This window comes from Nymphaea colorata, chromosome 4, assembly GCF_008831285.2.
Source record: "Nymphaea colorata isolate Beijing-Zhang1983 chromosome 4, ASM883128v2, whole genome shotgun sequence".
Lineage (NCBI taxonomy): Eukaryota > Viridiplantae > Streptophyta > Magnoliopsida > Nymphaeales > Nymphaeaceae > Nymphaea > Nymphaea colorata.
The window spans coordinates 20,274,507-20,288,736 of NC_045141.1; the positions used below are offsets into that span (position 1 = coordinate 20,274,507).

Sequence of the window (14,230 nt, forward strand, 5' to 3'; positions counted from 1 at the left end):
TGAAAAATTTTATATTTATCGGGTTAATAAGAAGGTTGAGTGTTTCCCTCACTTGGCGGTGTCACAACCCTTATCGAGAAGATTGAGAAAAGTGATTTGTTTTGAAAGTTTCGGACAAACAGGCAATAAGAATAAAGGATTTTATCTGTACCATGTTAGTCATGGCAAAAGCAAAATCAATTATGCCTATTCAAAATTCCACGACAAGACATGAACCACAATTATTTTAACAGAACCCGCATGTTTCATTGGTAGAGATAGATTTTCGTCTACATGTCTCCATTGATTTTTATCATTTGAAAACCGCATACGCATAATTTTCATTAAATAATGAGATCATGTTTAGATTTCGTTATTTATTTTAAGATTTCAATATGCACAATCTCATTTAAAAAAACAACTTCAAAATTATTGTCTTTAATAATTTAATATAGTCTTCAAGTTGGAAGAATTACTCCCGTTGAAGTTGCAGGCGACGTGGTGGCATTCATTTCTTTGAAAGGAAAATGTGGTCGCACTCAAACATGAGAATTTTTTGTTGCGTCAATTATTGCCCGTACACTTTGTCCCACTATTACATTATTAGGGCCACCCGAGTGTACAGGTGTGCGGACCTCAGGCCTTTCACAAATTACGAAAGCACGCTAAGTTTACCAAATATTTACGTCAAACCATCTTCTTTGATATTCGTGTAGGATTTTAAAATCTCATACAGGCACGTTAGATTGTCCGCCCGATACAACTTTTTTGGGAAACTACTTAAGGTCAATAATTTTTATTTAAGTAACTTTAACATAATATATTGCTTTCGGAGTAAGTTCATGTGAAAGTATTTTAAAAGTGTAAGTTTGCGACTCGTGACGTTTTCAGCAAATACCCAACTTTAAATGGCGGTTTATTGTAAATAAACAAATTAGGATCGTTGTGAGTCCGAGTGTCCGGACAAAAGCAAGGAGGCGAAGGCGTCGGTACGCACATCCGAATTAGGGCCACGTGGCCTTCCGTTTATATATATATATATATATATATATATATAAAGGCGGGACGCCGTCCCGGTCCTGCCCTTCCACTTTCATGTAGTTGGGCTTTTCTTGTTGCCTCCTTTTCTTTTTCTTTTTGCTTTTCTAGTCACCATTGGACTATAAAACGCGTAGCGAGGCTCCAATTTGTTTGCTGCTGCCTCTGCCGCTCTGCTTCTTCAGCCCCTTCTTCTTCCACCTCTCTTCTCTTCCTCCCGTCTCCACGGGCAGATTCATCTTCTGCGTTCCCTTAACGTGTACGTGTTTCCTCTCTCGCTATCGTTATCTCTGTTTTAATTTGTGTGCGGATTGGTTTTGGTTAGATTTGCGAGGAAGAGATAAAATACTTTTAGTGGCTCTTACCTGCCAGCGTTTGTAGGTTTTGTGATTTGAGCGCGAATTATCGTGTACACAGGTTTGTAGGAGGATGGCGAGTTAGGGTTTGCGTGTGTTTGTGCTTTTCTCCTTTTGGGTATGGATCAGAAAGAGTCTGGTTTAGGGTTAGAAACGGGTGTTTGACGGAGAAACTCCAAGGCGTGGGTGGATTGATTGAAGCAGATGATTGAACCATCAATAGCAGAGGACGACGGCCTTGGTGGCGCTGTTTGGGAGTTTGGAACTTGCCTTTTTCTGTTTTTACGTAGTTCTTGTTCTTTTCTGGTGGTCGCCAATATGGCGGTCGATCTCGAGATGCAGAGGCTTGATTGTTTCTGTCATAGTTTTTTACATAGGGTGATACCGAATTCAGTTGGTTGCCTAGGCATGAATTTTGTTGAGCTGTTTCTGAAGTTTTTCTGCAACTCTTAAGAAGGCGATCTTAAGTTACGTACAGTTAAAAACACTAAGTTTCCCACCTAAGAGCGGGTTCTGTGTTATCGCAAGAAACTGCTCCTTGATATTTTATATTTTTTTTCTTTTTGAATCAATATTTGTTTTCTATCTTTCATGATCTTAAGGGTTACCCTTTTTCCTTTTCCTTTTTCTAGGGTGGGAGACTTAGAAAGGAGGATCTGTTGTGTTGAGAGGGTAGTGGTGCTTGCGTGAAATATGGTGTCTGACGCCAGCAAGAAGAAGGCAGCAGCCAAGAAGGCGGCTGCTGCTGCAAAAAGAGGAGCGAAATCGGGCGCTGCTGGCGCGTCTAAAGCAGCCTCTACAGCTGATGTGCAGAACGGTAGCGCCGGGGAATTGGTAAATGGGGTCAGTGCGCTCCAACTATCAGATCGGACCTGTACGGGAGTTCTTGCTTCTCATCCGCTTTCCCGGGATATCCATGTAAGAAATCTTATTCGGTCTCACCTATTCTTGCTTTAATTGTTTGAGATGAATCACGGGTTCAGTTTTCTTTTTTGGGATTCTTGTTTCTTCATATCAACGATCTATGGGTTCTAGTTCTTCCATATTTAAGGATCTACGATTCCTCATTACATTATTTATATAAAGGAAGCACTGGGTTTTGCCGCATGTGGATAGTTGCATTTATCCATCTAAAGATACGTTGGTAACAAAAGATTGGTAGTTTTATGCCTCCGTGCTTTTTTTTGGTACAGTGAATTGGTGTACAGGTTGAAATCTTTTCGTGTTTGAATTGCTTGACGCAATGTTTTGGTATACCCTGTCCCATCCTGCAAGGCCCAAAAATGTATATAATGTTTTGAATGGCCACTTCTCCATTGTAACGTGCTGTTTTATGAGATTTTCTTTGATGGTTCAACAGAGTTTTTTATTTTTTTCCCCCACATAAAAATGAGTTCAGTGTCATGAGCTTGGAATCGTCAATCCTCTGGCTTTCTGCCTTCCAGAAAACAAAAGTTGCCTGTTCTAAGCTCCTCCCGTGAAGCCTGTGGCAAAGTACCTACTTTTTTGGACTGAGCAGCTTGTTTCTTGAAGAGGATAGGCTTGTACCAACCTCATTTTAACTCAATTTAATAAGCTAATGAATTGAATGTGAGCTGGCTTAGCAGGACTAGTGAGCTAACTTATAACTTTTGTGTTTGTTCAGGCTTGGGTTGTTTAGGATCATCGAACATGTTTGTTTTCAATGAGCAGCTACGTTGTGTATTCCCATATGGTTAAGGGCCCATATTATTTATTATTTCTGACCACTAACATTTATACTTATTAATATACCTGCATTTGTCTATAAGCCTAATATGACTTGTTTCCACTTCCAAGTAGAAGTTGATTTGGTATGATCTTATCCATGAGCTGAATCAGACTTCCAGCGCTATAAGCTTGAGCTTTAGCCAGGTTCAGTTTGAGATTGGTTTATTATGTTAATTATATAGGTTATGAAGCTTTTCTCACTACTTAAGGAGCAACTTTTCTAATGATGAACAGGACCGAAGTTCAAACTATTTAAGAAGTTTAGCAAGCAGAGATTGCACTTGGTTTGTCCAGTTTATGAGGCTTGTTTGCTGCCCCCAGCATTCGCAATTCCCTAAGGGCATGATTGATTGACCAGCTTATGATAGAATGTTTCCTGCACATGCTATCTTTTTCTTCTTTTCAGTTAAAAACCAATTCACAATTAAAGCACATATTTGGAAAGCTGTTTTTGGTTTTTGTCTACCACACTGACAAAAATTGAGTGGCTGAAATCAGGCAGCTAGATTGGCAAAGTTGGTTTATGAGGAGCATAGAATCTTTGTTGACAAAAGAACACTTCCTCACACTTTTGCCGTTCTTAAACTGTGGACAAAATTTTCCCTGGTAACAACTAGTTCACTTTGAAGAGGCAAATCTTGTACTGTTTCGCTGTAGTAAGGAAAGAAAATTCTGATGCTTTGAAGGCAAAGCATTTCTGCTTCTGAAAGGTTCTTTATTTGTAAAAAATCTGCTCATAAATTTGGCCAACTTAAACTATTGAACAAACAGGAAATCTTTGTATTTGCTTGGATAGGCTTGTGTCTAGCATGGTTACACGACTTGAGTAGCTAAAACTCTTTTACAGCATTCTTCCCTATGAGAATATGAGAAAAAAAGTTGAAATTATTTGCTTAAAAAAGAGGATAGAGCTGTGTTAATGCAGTTCACAGAATTGGTTGCTTATTCAATCCATTCTCTTTCTTTTGCTTCTACCTCTAGCTATGTTTCTGCTGTCTTCCCCTGTGCATGATACTTCTAAGTGTCTATTCCATTTCCTTTGCTGAAATAATTTAATTTGCTTATGTTGTTGTCCTTGTGCATTTTTTGCATTCTTATATTCAGATTTAACGCGTGTTACTGATGGTGGCATCAGGAGACCACCTTCTTTATACACTTCAAAAGTAGAATATGTGGCTGACAGTAGAGGCTGTTTGGGAGTGCTTACTTTAAATTTTGATTTGTGCAATCTAAAACTTACACTGGCTTTGTAGAATATACACCTATTCATTTGATACATTATGATGAGCATGTTAAAATGGCCAAGAGAATATATTTTTTGATTCCATCAATGACTTGTCCATTCTGATTCAGGTTGATCCGTAATGTCATTGTTTGTTGTGCTCATTTTGCAATACAAGATTGACTTTGTTTATTGGTTCATGTTGCAACCTTTGATTTTTGTAATATTTATCAAGTTTCACTTTGCTGAATATTTGCTTTCTTCTGTCATGAAAAGTTCCTATTATGCGTGCATACTTCTATGGTGCCAAGATCAACATACCACATTGGTCCAGTCATCTATTATCAATCGGTTGATTGACCAGAATGCATTGAGCAACTTGTGTGTTGTATATCATCAATAAGCTGCTTTCTGATTCTGTTTGTAATTATCAAAGATCACAGTTTGAAATTGCATCTCTACCTTTTTCTTTTGCTATGTAATTACTTTTTCCTTTTGTGCAGATTGAATCGTTATCAGTTACTTTCCATGGTCATGAGCTGATAGTGGATTCTGACCTTGAGCTTAACTATGGCAGGTAACATCCTAGTGTTCCTGGCAATTACTCTGTCATGAGTTCTTTAGTCTCTTCTAATAGATAATTTGTTGTTTTCATTCAGGCGGTATGGTTTACTAGGGCTGAATGGCTGTGGGAAGTCCACACTTCTTACAGCGTTAGGATGCAGGGAGCTTCCAATTCCAGAACACATGGATATCTATCACTTGTCTAGGGAAATTGAAGCTTCTGACATGTCTGCACTTGAAGCTGTGGTGAATTGTGATGAGGAGAGGTTAAGATTGGAGAAAGAAGCTGAAGCTTTACTTGAGGTATTTGTCCTTCGTCCTTCAGGAAAACGTCATTGCACTGCATATTTTAGGAATTTGAGAATTTGATTGCCATTACAGGATGAGAATGCACAAGAGACATTAGATCGCATTTATGAGCGTTTGGAAGCCTTGGATGCAGCTACAGCTGAGAAAAGGGCTGCAGAAATCCTTTATGGCCTTGGTTTTAGCAAGAAAATGCAGGCAAAGAAAACTCGTGATTTTTCTGGAGGGTGGCGCATGAGGATTGCATTGGCTCGTGCTCTCTTTATGAATCCAACAATTCTCTTGCTTGATGAACCTACGAACCACCTTGGTATGTAGTTGCATATTGAAAAACAAGTATTGCATATTGAGTTTGACGTATTCTACTAATTCCTTTTTAACTGACGTACCTTAAAATGAAATGTTTGTTTCGTGGACAGACCTAGAAGCATGTGTTTGGTTAGAAGAAACACTGAAGAAGTTCGATAGAATCCTTGTTGTGATTTCACATTCTCAAGATTTTCTGAATGGTGTTTGTACCAACATTATCCACATGCAAAGCAGGAAGCTGAAACTGTATACTGGCAACTATGATCAGTATGTGCAGACACGTGCAGAGCTTGAAGAGAATCAGATGAAGCAATACAAGTGGGAGCAAGAGCAGATAGCATCAATGAAAGAGTATATTGCACGGTTTGGGCATGGATCAGCTAAGTTAGCACGTCAAGCACAGAGCAAGGAGAAGACATTGGCAAAAATGGAACGTGGGGGCTTGACAGAGAAAGTAGTTAAGGATAAGGTGTTGGTCTTTCGTTTCACTGACGTGGGGAAGCTCCCACCACCAGTGTTGCAATTCGTAGAGGTAACCTTTGGGTATACGCCGGAGAACCTTCTCTACAAGAATCTGGACTTTGGTGTCGACTTGGATTCCAGGATTGCATTGGTGGGGCCCAATGGAGCTGGAAAGAGCACCTTGCTGAAGCTTATGACTGGAGAATTAGTTCCGTTAGATGGAATGGTGAGGCGGCACAACCATCTGAGAATTGCCCAATTCCACCAGCATCTTGCGGAGAAGCTGGATTTAAGCGTGTCGGCACTTCAGTATATGATGAATGAGTATCCGGGGAATGAAGAAGAGAGAATGAGGGCTGCTATTGGAAAGTTTGGTTTGACAGGAAAAGCACAGATAATGCCCATGAGAAACTTGTCTGATGGTCAAAGGAGCCGAGTTATATTTGCATGGCTGGCATGGCGTTTACCACACTTGCTGCTTCTTGATGAGCCGACGAATCATCTTGACATTGAGACCATTGACTCATTGGCAGAGGCTCTCAATGAGTGGGATGGCGGGCTGGTTCTGGTCAGCCATGACTTCAGGCTTATCAATCAGGTGGCCAATGAGATATGGGTATGCGAAAACCAGACTGTAACAAGATGGGAGGGTGACATTATGGACTTCAAGCAGCATCTGAAAACAAAAGCAGGATTATAAGCATAAAGATAAGACGTAGTGTTCGGTACACGATGGCGGCGATTCTATTAGGTTTTTATATCTATTTTGTGATCTTAGGGAATACTTTGGGGCTTGATTGTCTGATTCTCGTATAGGGTTGGGATTATATTCTAAGGCTGAGAGCATGTCTCCTTTTGAAATTACATTGACGTTTATCTCTCTTATGGTATGATACTACTTCCACAATGTAGCGTTAGCATTGGTTAGTAGATAATCTATTGAAGGAATAAAAATATACTTTTCAGCATCCTTTTCCCATTTTACTTTCTTCGTGGTGGCAAGGAAATTTTTTGTACTGAAGTTCTCCGTTTTTTTTGGGATGGATATGGGAATTAGCTTTGGCAGACTGCTTCCAGTTTATCAAACCAAAAAAGAAAAATGAGGGATCAGGAGGCGTCCTATTTTACGATTTATCTTTACCCGCAAACTGTACCACTAGCCAAGAGGCCGAGCCGCTAAGCTATGGTGTTAGGCTTTCTGTCTGCAGGTGTCACAGATATGTCTCTGAATGTGGACCTCTTTGCACAAAAAGATGTTGTGCTCCCAGTACTTCTTGCATGCAAGGCAATGCTAGGTTTCTTGGCGACAATAGTACCCTATTCTTTTGCCCAACGTAACCACAGCCCTAAGCCCTCGTTCCTGCGGAGCTCGAGACTACTTCTATGGCGTTGCCTATGAGCCTTCGCTGAGCTTGTTCTTGTATCAGCCTAGTGTTGCGGTACTGAAGACGACTGGTCTACCATTTTGAAAATGTAGGTGGTTGGCCAAAAAATCTCATTTTACAGAACATAGGCACAAGTGTTTAATAGGGGCCAAGTTTTAACAAATCGAATCAGAGCACGTACAGGTTACCAAAAATTGTTCAGTAGCGAATGTAAGGAACCTAGTTTCACCGACCAGGTGCATATTGTAACATGCACCAGCTGGGACAGACTAAGGGTATTGAATTGGTGGTTTGTTTTCTTTTTTAAATAACCACGAGCCTTTCTAGGAGGAAGGCCTCTGATAAGCTTTAACCACCAACGATTATGAGGACTACATCATGAGAAACCCCAGGCAGTTGAAGACTTTATCCAATGTCTTAACTGAATACCCTTGACATTTTTACCTCTTATCACCTGTTCACCGTCCATCATATTTTGACTTTGTTTTGTTCATTCAATGCTTCACAAGATGTTTGAAGTTTTTCCTTTTCGGTCCGAAGTAAGCAAAAAGCAAAAACCAGTAGTCCTCCTGTTTTCCAGCAAAAAGATGTTGCCTACAATCAAATATTATTTCTTCATCTTGTTATCTGCATGCTCTGTTTGAAAGTCGCCTAACACAAAGGTTGCTCTAAGAGTACCAATTTATCAGGTCGGCGATTTCTCTCGTCTCAAACCTGCTAGTTAATTCGAATTCAAGTCGTTCACACTTCATTTTTCCTGGTTAGTACATGTCAAGGAAGGAGCTGAGATAAACAGGTGGGAGGACTCTCTTATATTCTTTAGGTTACGTTGCATTTGATTGCCTTGGATTTTAGATCCGGGGCAAATTTTAAAACCTCGGATCTGAGATCTAAAAATTTTAAAATCTTAAGCTTTAAAAGTCCTTGTTTGATACGCTCCCTCAGCCTCCCCCCTCTCCTGCCTCCTCTACCTTCATGCATAGAACAGAGAAGCAGTTTATCAAGACAAATATTTGTTATTGCAGCATACCAGCAGAAGAATTGTTATAACGAATGTAAAGAATCAAGAGAAAAGCGACAAAGCTTTTCCTATTGTATTCAGGATATAAAGAAAACCTTGACAGAGGCACTGCAAACCAGTTTTCCATGAAAATTACAGACACTATAGGCTTAAAAATGTATCTATAGTTGGATGAGAAAAGGAGAAGAAAACTAATGAGTTATGAATGCCCAAATACATAATTTAAATGGACGATGGAAGAAGCAAAAAAGCATTGCTCCACTATACGCCAGAATTTCTGTACACTAGCATCCAAGCATGCTAGACCCCTAGATAAAGTAATACAATTCACAGGTTGGACGCAGAAATACCTGCGATATCCTTGACCTACGTCAAGATCTGCTGTTCCATCCATACCCGAGTCTGGTGGACTACATGCTTTGCTCCACACTCTTGGCGATGCACCAGAATGTGGCATTTCACTGGCTATTGATTATATCCACGAACAGTGATCTAGCAGAGAGTTGGAACAGCTATGAGGCACTTTGTTCTGCCTTAAATTTGTGCATATGCTCCAGAAGGGATCCTGCCTTTCGCTTAGCTCTGGCTGTGCCGCTTTCAGTCAGTTCCTTCAATACTTCCTCCGCCCCCAACTCAAGAGCAACTGTTAGGTGGTGTTCGCTGCTTGTGCACAGGGCAAGCAGCAGAGCCACACCATTCTCCCTGTTTCGTGGTGAACTTGTTTTGATCACATCTACCAGGACTGGTATCGGTTCTGCCTGTCCTATGGCCAATTTACCTTCCTGATTGCTAGCAAGAATGGCCAATATGGCCAGAGATTCATCCATCATTCCAGCACTCACATCCTCCAGGAGCTTCATTAAATGTGAAACAATTCCGGCCTTTACAGCTTTCACCTTGTTTCCTTGATAAATTGACAGGTTAAATAGAGCTGTGGCAGCATCTTTCTTTCCTCTCTGACTCCCCACTGACAGCAAGTCAACCAATGCAGGAATGGCCCCAGCATTACCAATTGCTACCTTGTAGTCATCAACAACTGACAGGCTAAAAAGTGTTGCTGCAGCATTTTCCCTTGCTTCCATGCTTCCACTCTTCAACACCTCCACTATGGGGGGTATCGCCCCAGACTCAACAATATTTCCCTTGTTCTTGTCATGAATTGAAAGATTAAGAAGTGCAGTCACTGCATGCTCCTGTGTCCTTGGATCTGAAGATGAAAGAAGCTGAACTAATAAGGGGATTGCGCCAGCTTCGGCAATACATATTCTGTTATCAGCATTTCTCTTGGCTAGTAACCTCAGTTCACCAGCAGCAGCTCTTTGCTCCTCTGTTCTTGTGCTTGATAAACGCTTTAACAAAGGACCTATATCAGCATCACATTCTGAGACACACCCACCAAATTTTCCAGGCTTACAGTTCCCTGGTTTTTTTGGTAGCTTGACACCATTACTCTCGCACCACTGAGTAATCAAACTTCTCAAAGCATAGTTAGGTGTTATAATGGTGTGAGATAATGTCAACTGGGTTTTGGGGCAGGTTTTAAGTCCAGCATCTATCCATTTCTCAATACATGAACGTTCATATGTCTGCAACACAATGTATCCATACAATACAGCACAACAAATAAGAAGCAATGTGGAAAGCAAGATAATGGAACTAACGTAACGCAAAAGCTGAAAAAGAATATCCAACCTGTCCTGTTGCAACAATGACAGGATCCTGCATCAGCTCAAAACACATTGGGCAACGAAAATCTTCTGGGATGACTGGAGATGAACTACTCCATGAGCCTTTACCACTGTCAGACGGGTCAGAAGTTTCCATTGTGAAGTCCATTAACTTCTTCAGTGTGTTAGCCATTTGTTCCAAATGATCCACAGGGTCCCCTCCAGCATGAATAACCATTTCATGAAGAGCAAGAGACTCCTTCTTGAGGTCATCCATTGTATAGAGTTGCAGTTTTTCGGAGAGCCTCCTTAGTACGTCTAGCCTTGTTTCTTGTTCATACATTGCTGATGACAGATCCAGGGAAAGTTGGTTGTCATATGGCTCTGTCCTTTCTTTTGCTCTTTTGATTTGAGAATGCACGAGCCTAATCTATGAAAATAGACAAGCAAAGACATTGACATGAAATGTCAAATTACTAGGTCCAGCAATAAAGAAGGACCACATACAAATAGGAATTGCCATCAGCAACTAGTAGAAACAGAGATGCAAGAAGATCATAGGGCCAAATAATAAGATTCCAATCAGATCCTATGAGGGAGTGTTGCACTCAGATTTGACATGCACATGGACTGTGGACTGTGGTGGTACCAGACTTTGTGAGGACAGAAACAAGCTCTCAGCATGTAAAAAATGCAACGTTTTTACCTTGAGCCAACCACAATAAAACTGAGATGGAAACCAACCTGGATGTGTAGGAGTTAGAAAAACAAAGTCTGTTTCAGTTATCTTACTTTAATAATCTGAGACTCCAAATCTCATGTTAGAATAAAAAAAGGTAGCCAACTATGCTCTTACTCAGGCACAGTAATAGTTAGTTTACCTTCCTTTTTGTTGATTCACATTTAGGTAACTAAGATATGGCAGACTTATGTTTTAAGATAAACCCCTGTATTCAAAAAAATTGGCAACATGACAAACAATTTTCTTTTCTCTTATATTATTTATCTATTTAAAAAAACATATTTAAAAAGTCAAACTCCATTAGAGGAATAAAAATTAACTGCAGGCAATCATCTAACAATTTCATAAAAAAATTTTAGAAGAATTACAAACAGAGGCATTTACATGTCCATTCATAGCCCTTTATTAGCCCATATCACAACCTCATTTACAGCTGAAAGAAGATAAATTTGTTGTTCAAAATGCCAGACACTTTGTACCCAATCTACTTCAAAGCAACCAAAGAAGTTTGTTTACTTCTTGAAGAGATATAACTTATAGTTCAGACTTTAAAGACTCTTGTTCAGAACTTCTCTGAAATCTGTAGCATATTACTCCAAAATGTTGTTTCCATCACAGAGTAAATCATTAAAGGAGTGGAAACTCCAACATCTTACCTGTTCTTGAACTTCGGCCGTTAAGCCTAATTTACTATAGGGGATTCCACCCAAAGCTTTCTCTAGCTGGCACATTACATCATTAAATCTGCAAGAAATAGCCCCTTTTTGTAAACCCTGCAACACACAAAAAATTAAAACATCTGAAGGATGATTAATTTGCAAAAACAAAAATATGTTGCATCTTGTGTGTATGTGTGAATATGATGCCAGGACGACATATCATGTCATATCCTTTTGCAATTAAGAGTCCTTATGTTATGTAATACAATGTAGTCATGTGACATGGACAATGAAGAATCTGACATTATCCTGGTATATCTCTCTCTGTTACTTTGTTACACATGCGTGTGCAGCACCTAATATACTAGACAATAGGTTAATCAGGAGAATCAGAATGCAAAAAAAATGCAGTTTGAAACTTTGATAGTAATGGCTCTGGCAACGATGACAATGGAGACAGTAAAAGTGCCACACTAACTAGTGGTCAAAAAAAGGGATACATTGAGGTAATGGCAGTGGCAATGATGAAAATGAAAGCAATAAAGATCCTGCTATCTAGTTGTCATACAAAGGGATGACATTGATGGTCGCATCCATATGGCATTGAGCTAGTGGGTTGACTTAATTGACATTCATCCAGATAACAAGTTTTGGAGATTCAGCTGATTGGCTCATTATTAGATCATGGACCTAATACAGCAAATTCTAAAACATGGGCATATCGTTTTCAAAAATTAACTGGCATTTCCACCACAGCAAAATCAAGGGAACAAGCCACTGGATTATCAGCTCTCTTGCTTTCCATTATACAAAGGCTGAAGCGCCATTTGCTTTTCTAATCAAGCCATTAGATTATCAGCTTTCTCACACAATCAGGTAGCAAGAGCTTTCACAAAGACCTTCGGTCTATGCCTCAAATTTATATTTTTGCAGAAACTTAAATTCATGCTACGGTTCTATTTCCTTCACGATCAATTTTTTTTCGATAAAACATCTCATGCAAGTAGCAATACATTTTCTCAAAGGAACTGGGTCTGTGCCTCAACTTGATCTTTCTGCAGTGAAAAGGAATTCTGGCAACGGGCCTCAGTCTATTCTCTTTATGATCAAAATTTTCTCCATAGAACATCCAGCGTGATGAGAAAAAACAGTTTGTTTTTTGGTACCCATACTTTTAAAAACGCATCCTCAAAGGGTCAGAATGTCGACCAATCAGATACACAAACAAAATAAATAAATAAATAACCAAAGCCGAAATTAGATGAAAGGAAAATCATGCATGCTTGCAAAAGGAAAGTTCAGAGAGAAAGAAGAGTCAGAATCAAGAAAGCAACAATTCTGGAATAAAAATTGAAGCACAAGAAGATGGATGTCAAACCAAGTTCTTTGATCAAGAACAAAGAAACGCAACGCCTAATAATTCTAAGAAACGAATAAAGGGACAACAATCAAGAAGAATGAAGAGAGCGATTACCTGAAACAATTTACTGGATTCGTTCGTGGACCGAAGGAGATCCTTGGCCGCTTCCAAGGCAGATTCCAGAGAGACGAAACCGGCGACGTCAATTCGGCCGTCACCGGCACAGCCGGAGTCCTCCCCTTCCCTCAGCTCGTCAAAGAGAGGGCCAAGCAGCTTTACCCTCCTGGCGAGATCACATGCCTGCTTCCTGAAAGGGCCGCGACAGTTCTCCGCGATCGCCGACACGTCCCGGACGAGACTGGCCAACGACTCAACCATCTCCCTCGGCACCGATCCTGACATCGGCGCCTCCGATCCCGCGGGAAACATTTTCCCCCCTTCCTCTCGATTTCGCTCCAAAACAAAACCAGGATAGCCAAATCTCCTCTTCCCTTCAAAGGAACAAAAAGAGGAAGTAAACCGAAAATGAGAAAGCAAATTTCTCCGATTCCTTCTGTTTGGAATAAATGAGTGATGAGAGAACAAAAAGCTGGGACCTGAAATTCCTCTTTAGACTGAACAGATGAGATTATTTTTTGGGTGGGAATTTGAGAGAAGAGATGGTGAGAGGAAGGAGAAGAAGCTGACGTATCACGCGCTTTGAGATGGAGAAGACTGAAAAGGTCACCCGAAAAAACCAGAATTTGACTTTGGAAGCCTTCTGAGAAGGGGGTCGCTGACGGGTCAGAATCCAGACTCCTGTCCGGAAATGGATCGGATCCTCTTTCAAATTTGGATTGCCCGATCTGTTTTTTATGGTGCCGTATTATCTCTTGGCTTGGAAAAAAAATATATAAAATTATACTGATTTTTGTGAAAGGTAATCTGCTCCAAAGATCGAGCAATTAAATATTTATGTTTTTGGTAGATTTATAGAGTACTTTATTATTATTTTCAGTATCAAATGACTTTAACCAAAAATAAAAGATATTAGCTAGGTCCAAAGAGATCCTTTGGTAATAGTAATAATAATAAGCTGTTATTGTTTTAAAGATTGAGGTTAAATTCATTGAATTCATCATTTTTATAAGTTAACAACATAATAACAACTGACAAATAAATCTTAAGAAAATGCCAAATAATCTATTATAAAAATTTGAGCAGTTTTAGAAAAACATTCTGGTTGTGTTTGTTTCAGAGGAGATATGTAATGATATCAGATTTTAAAATCTCAAATTCATGAATTTAAAATCAAGCTGCCCTTCCATTCGACCTTAAATGCATGGTTTTTATTCCATGTAGTATAAATTTATAATATATGCTATTGAATCTCTCAAAATATTTTTTTATGCAACCTCGAATCCTATTTAAC

General features: G+C 39.7%; 2 protein-coding genes across 3 annotated transcripts; one reads left to right on the forward strand and one right to left on the reverse strand.

The window, feature by feature from the left end:
* Positions 1-1,117: 1,117 nt before the first annotated feature.
* On the forward strand, positions 1,118-6,953 carry LOC116252757 (ABC transporter F family member 1). Its single transcript, XM_031627259.2, has 6 exons — positions 1,118-1,276; positions 2,006-2,291; positions 4,848-4,921; positions 5,004-5,211; positions 5,290-5,524; positions 5,634-6,953. The coding sequence occupies exons 2-6, from the start codon at positions 2,067-2,069 to the stop codon at positions 6,683-6,685; spliced, it is 1,794 nt and encodes a 597-aa protein (XP_031483119.1). The 5' UTR covers positions 1,118-1,276; positions 2,006-2,066; the 3' UTR covers positions 6,686-6,953.
* A 1,473-nt stretch (positions 6,954-8,426) lies between these two features.
* Positions 8,427-13,536, reverse strand: LOC116252777 (U-box domain-containing protein 14). Of its 2 annotated transcripts, none has more exons than XM_050077491.1 (4): positions 12,934-13,536; positions 11,457-11,573; positions 10,084-10,488; positions 8,427-9,977 (listed from the first exon to the last, which is right to left on the reverse strand). In XM_050077491.1, the coding sequence occupies exons 1-4, from the start codon at positions 13,246-13,248 to the stop codon at positions 8,904-8,906; spliced, it is 1,911 nt and encodes a 636-aa protein (XP_049933448.1). In that variant the 5' UTR covers positions 13,249-13,536; the 3' UTR covers positions 8,427-8,903. The 2 variants fall into 2 exon arrangements, with proteins under 2 accessions (XP_049933448.1, XP_049933449.1); XM_050077492.1 differs by having other exon boundaries at positions 11,457-11,544; positions 12,934-13,064.
* Positions 13,537-14,230: the final 694 nt, after the last annotated feature.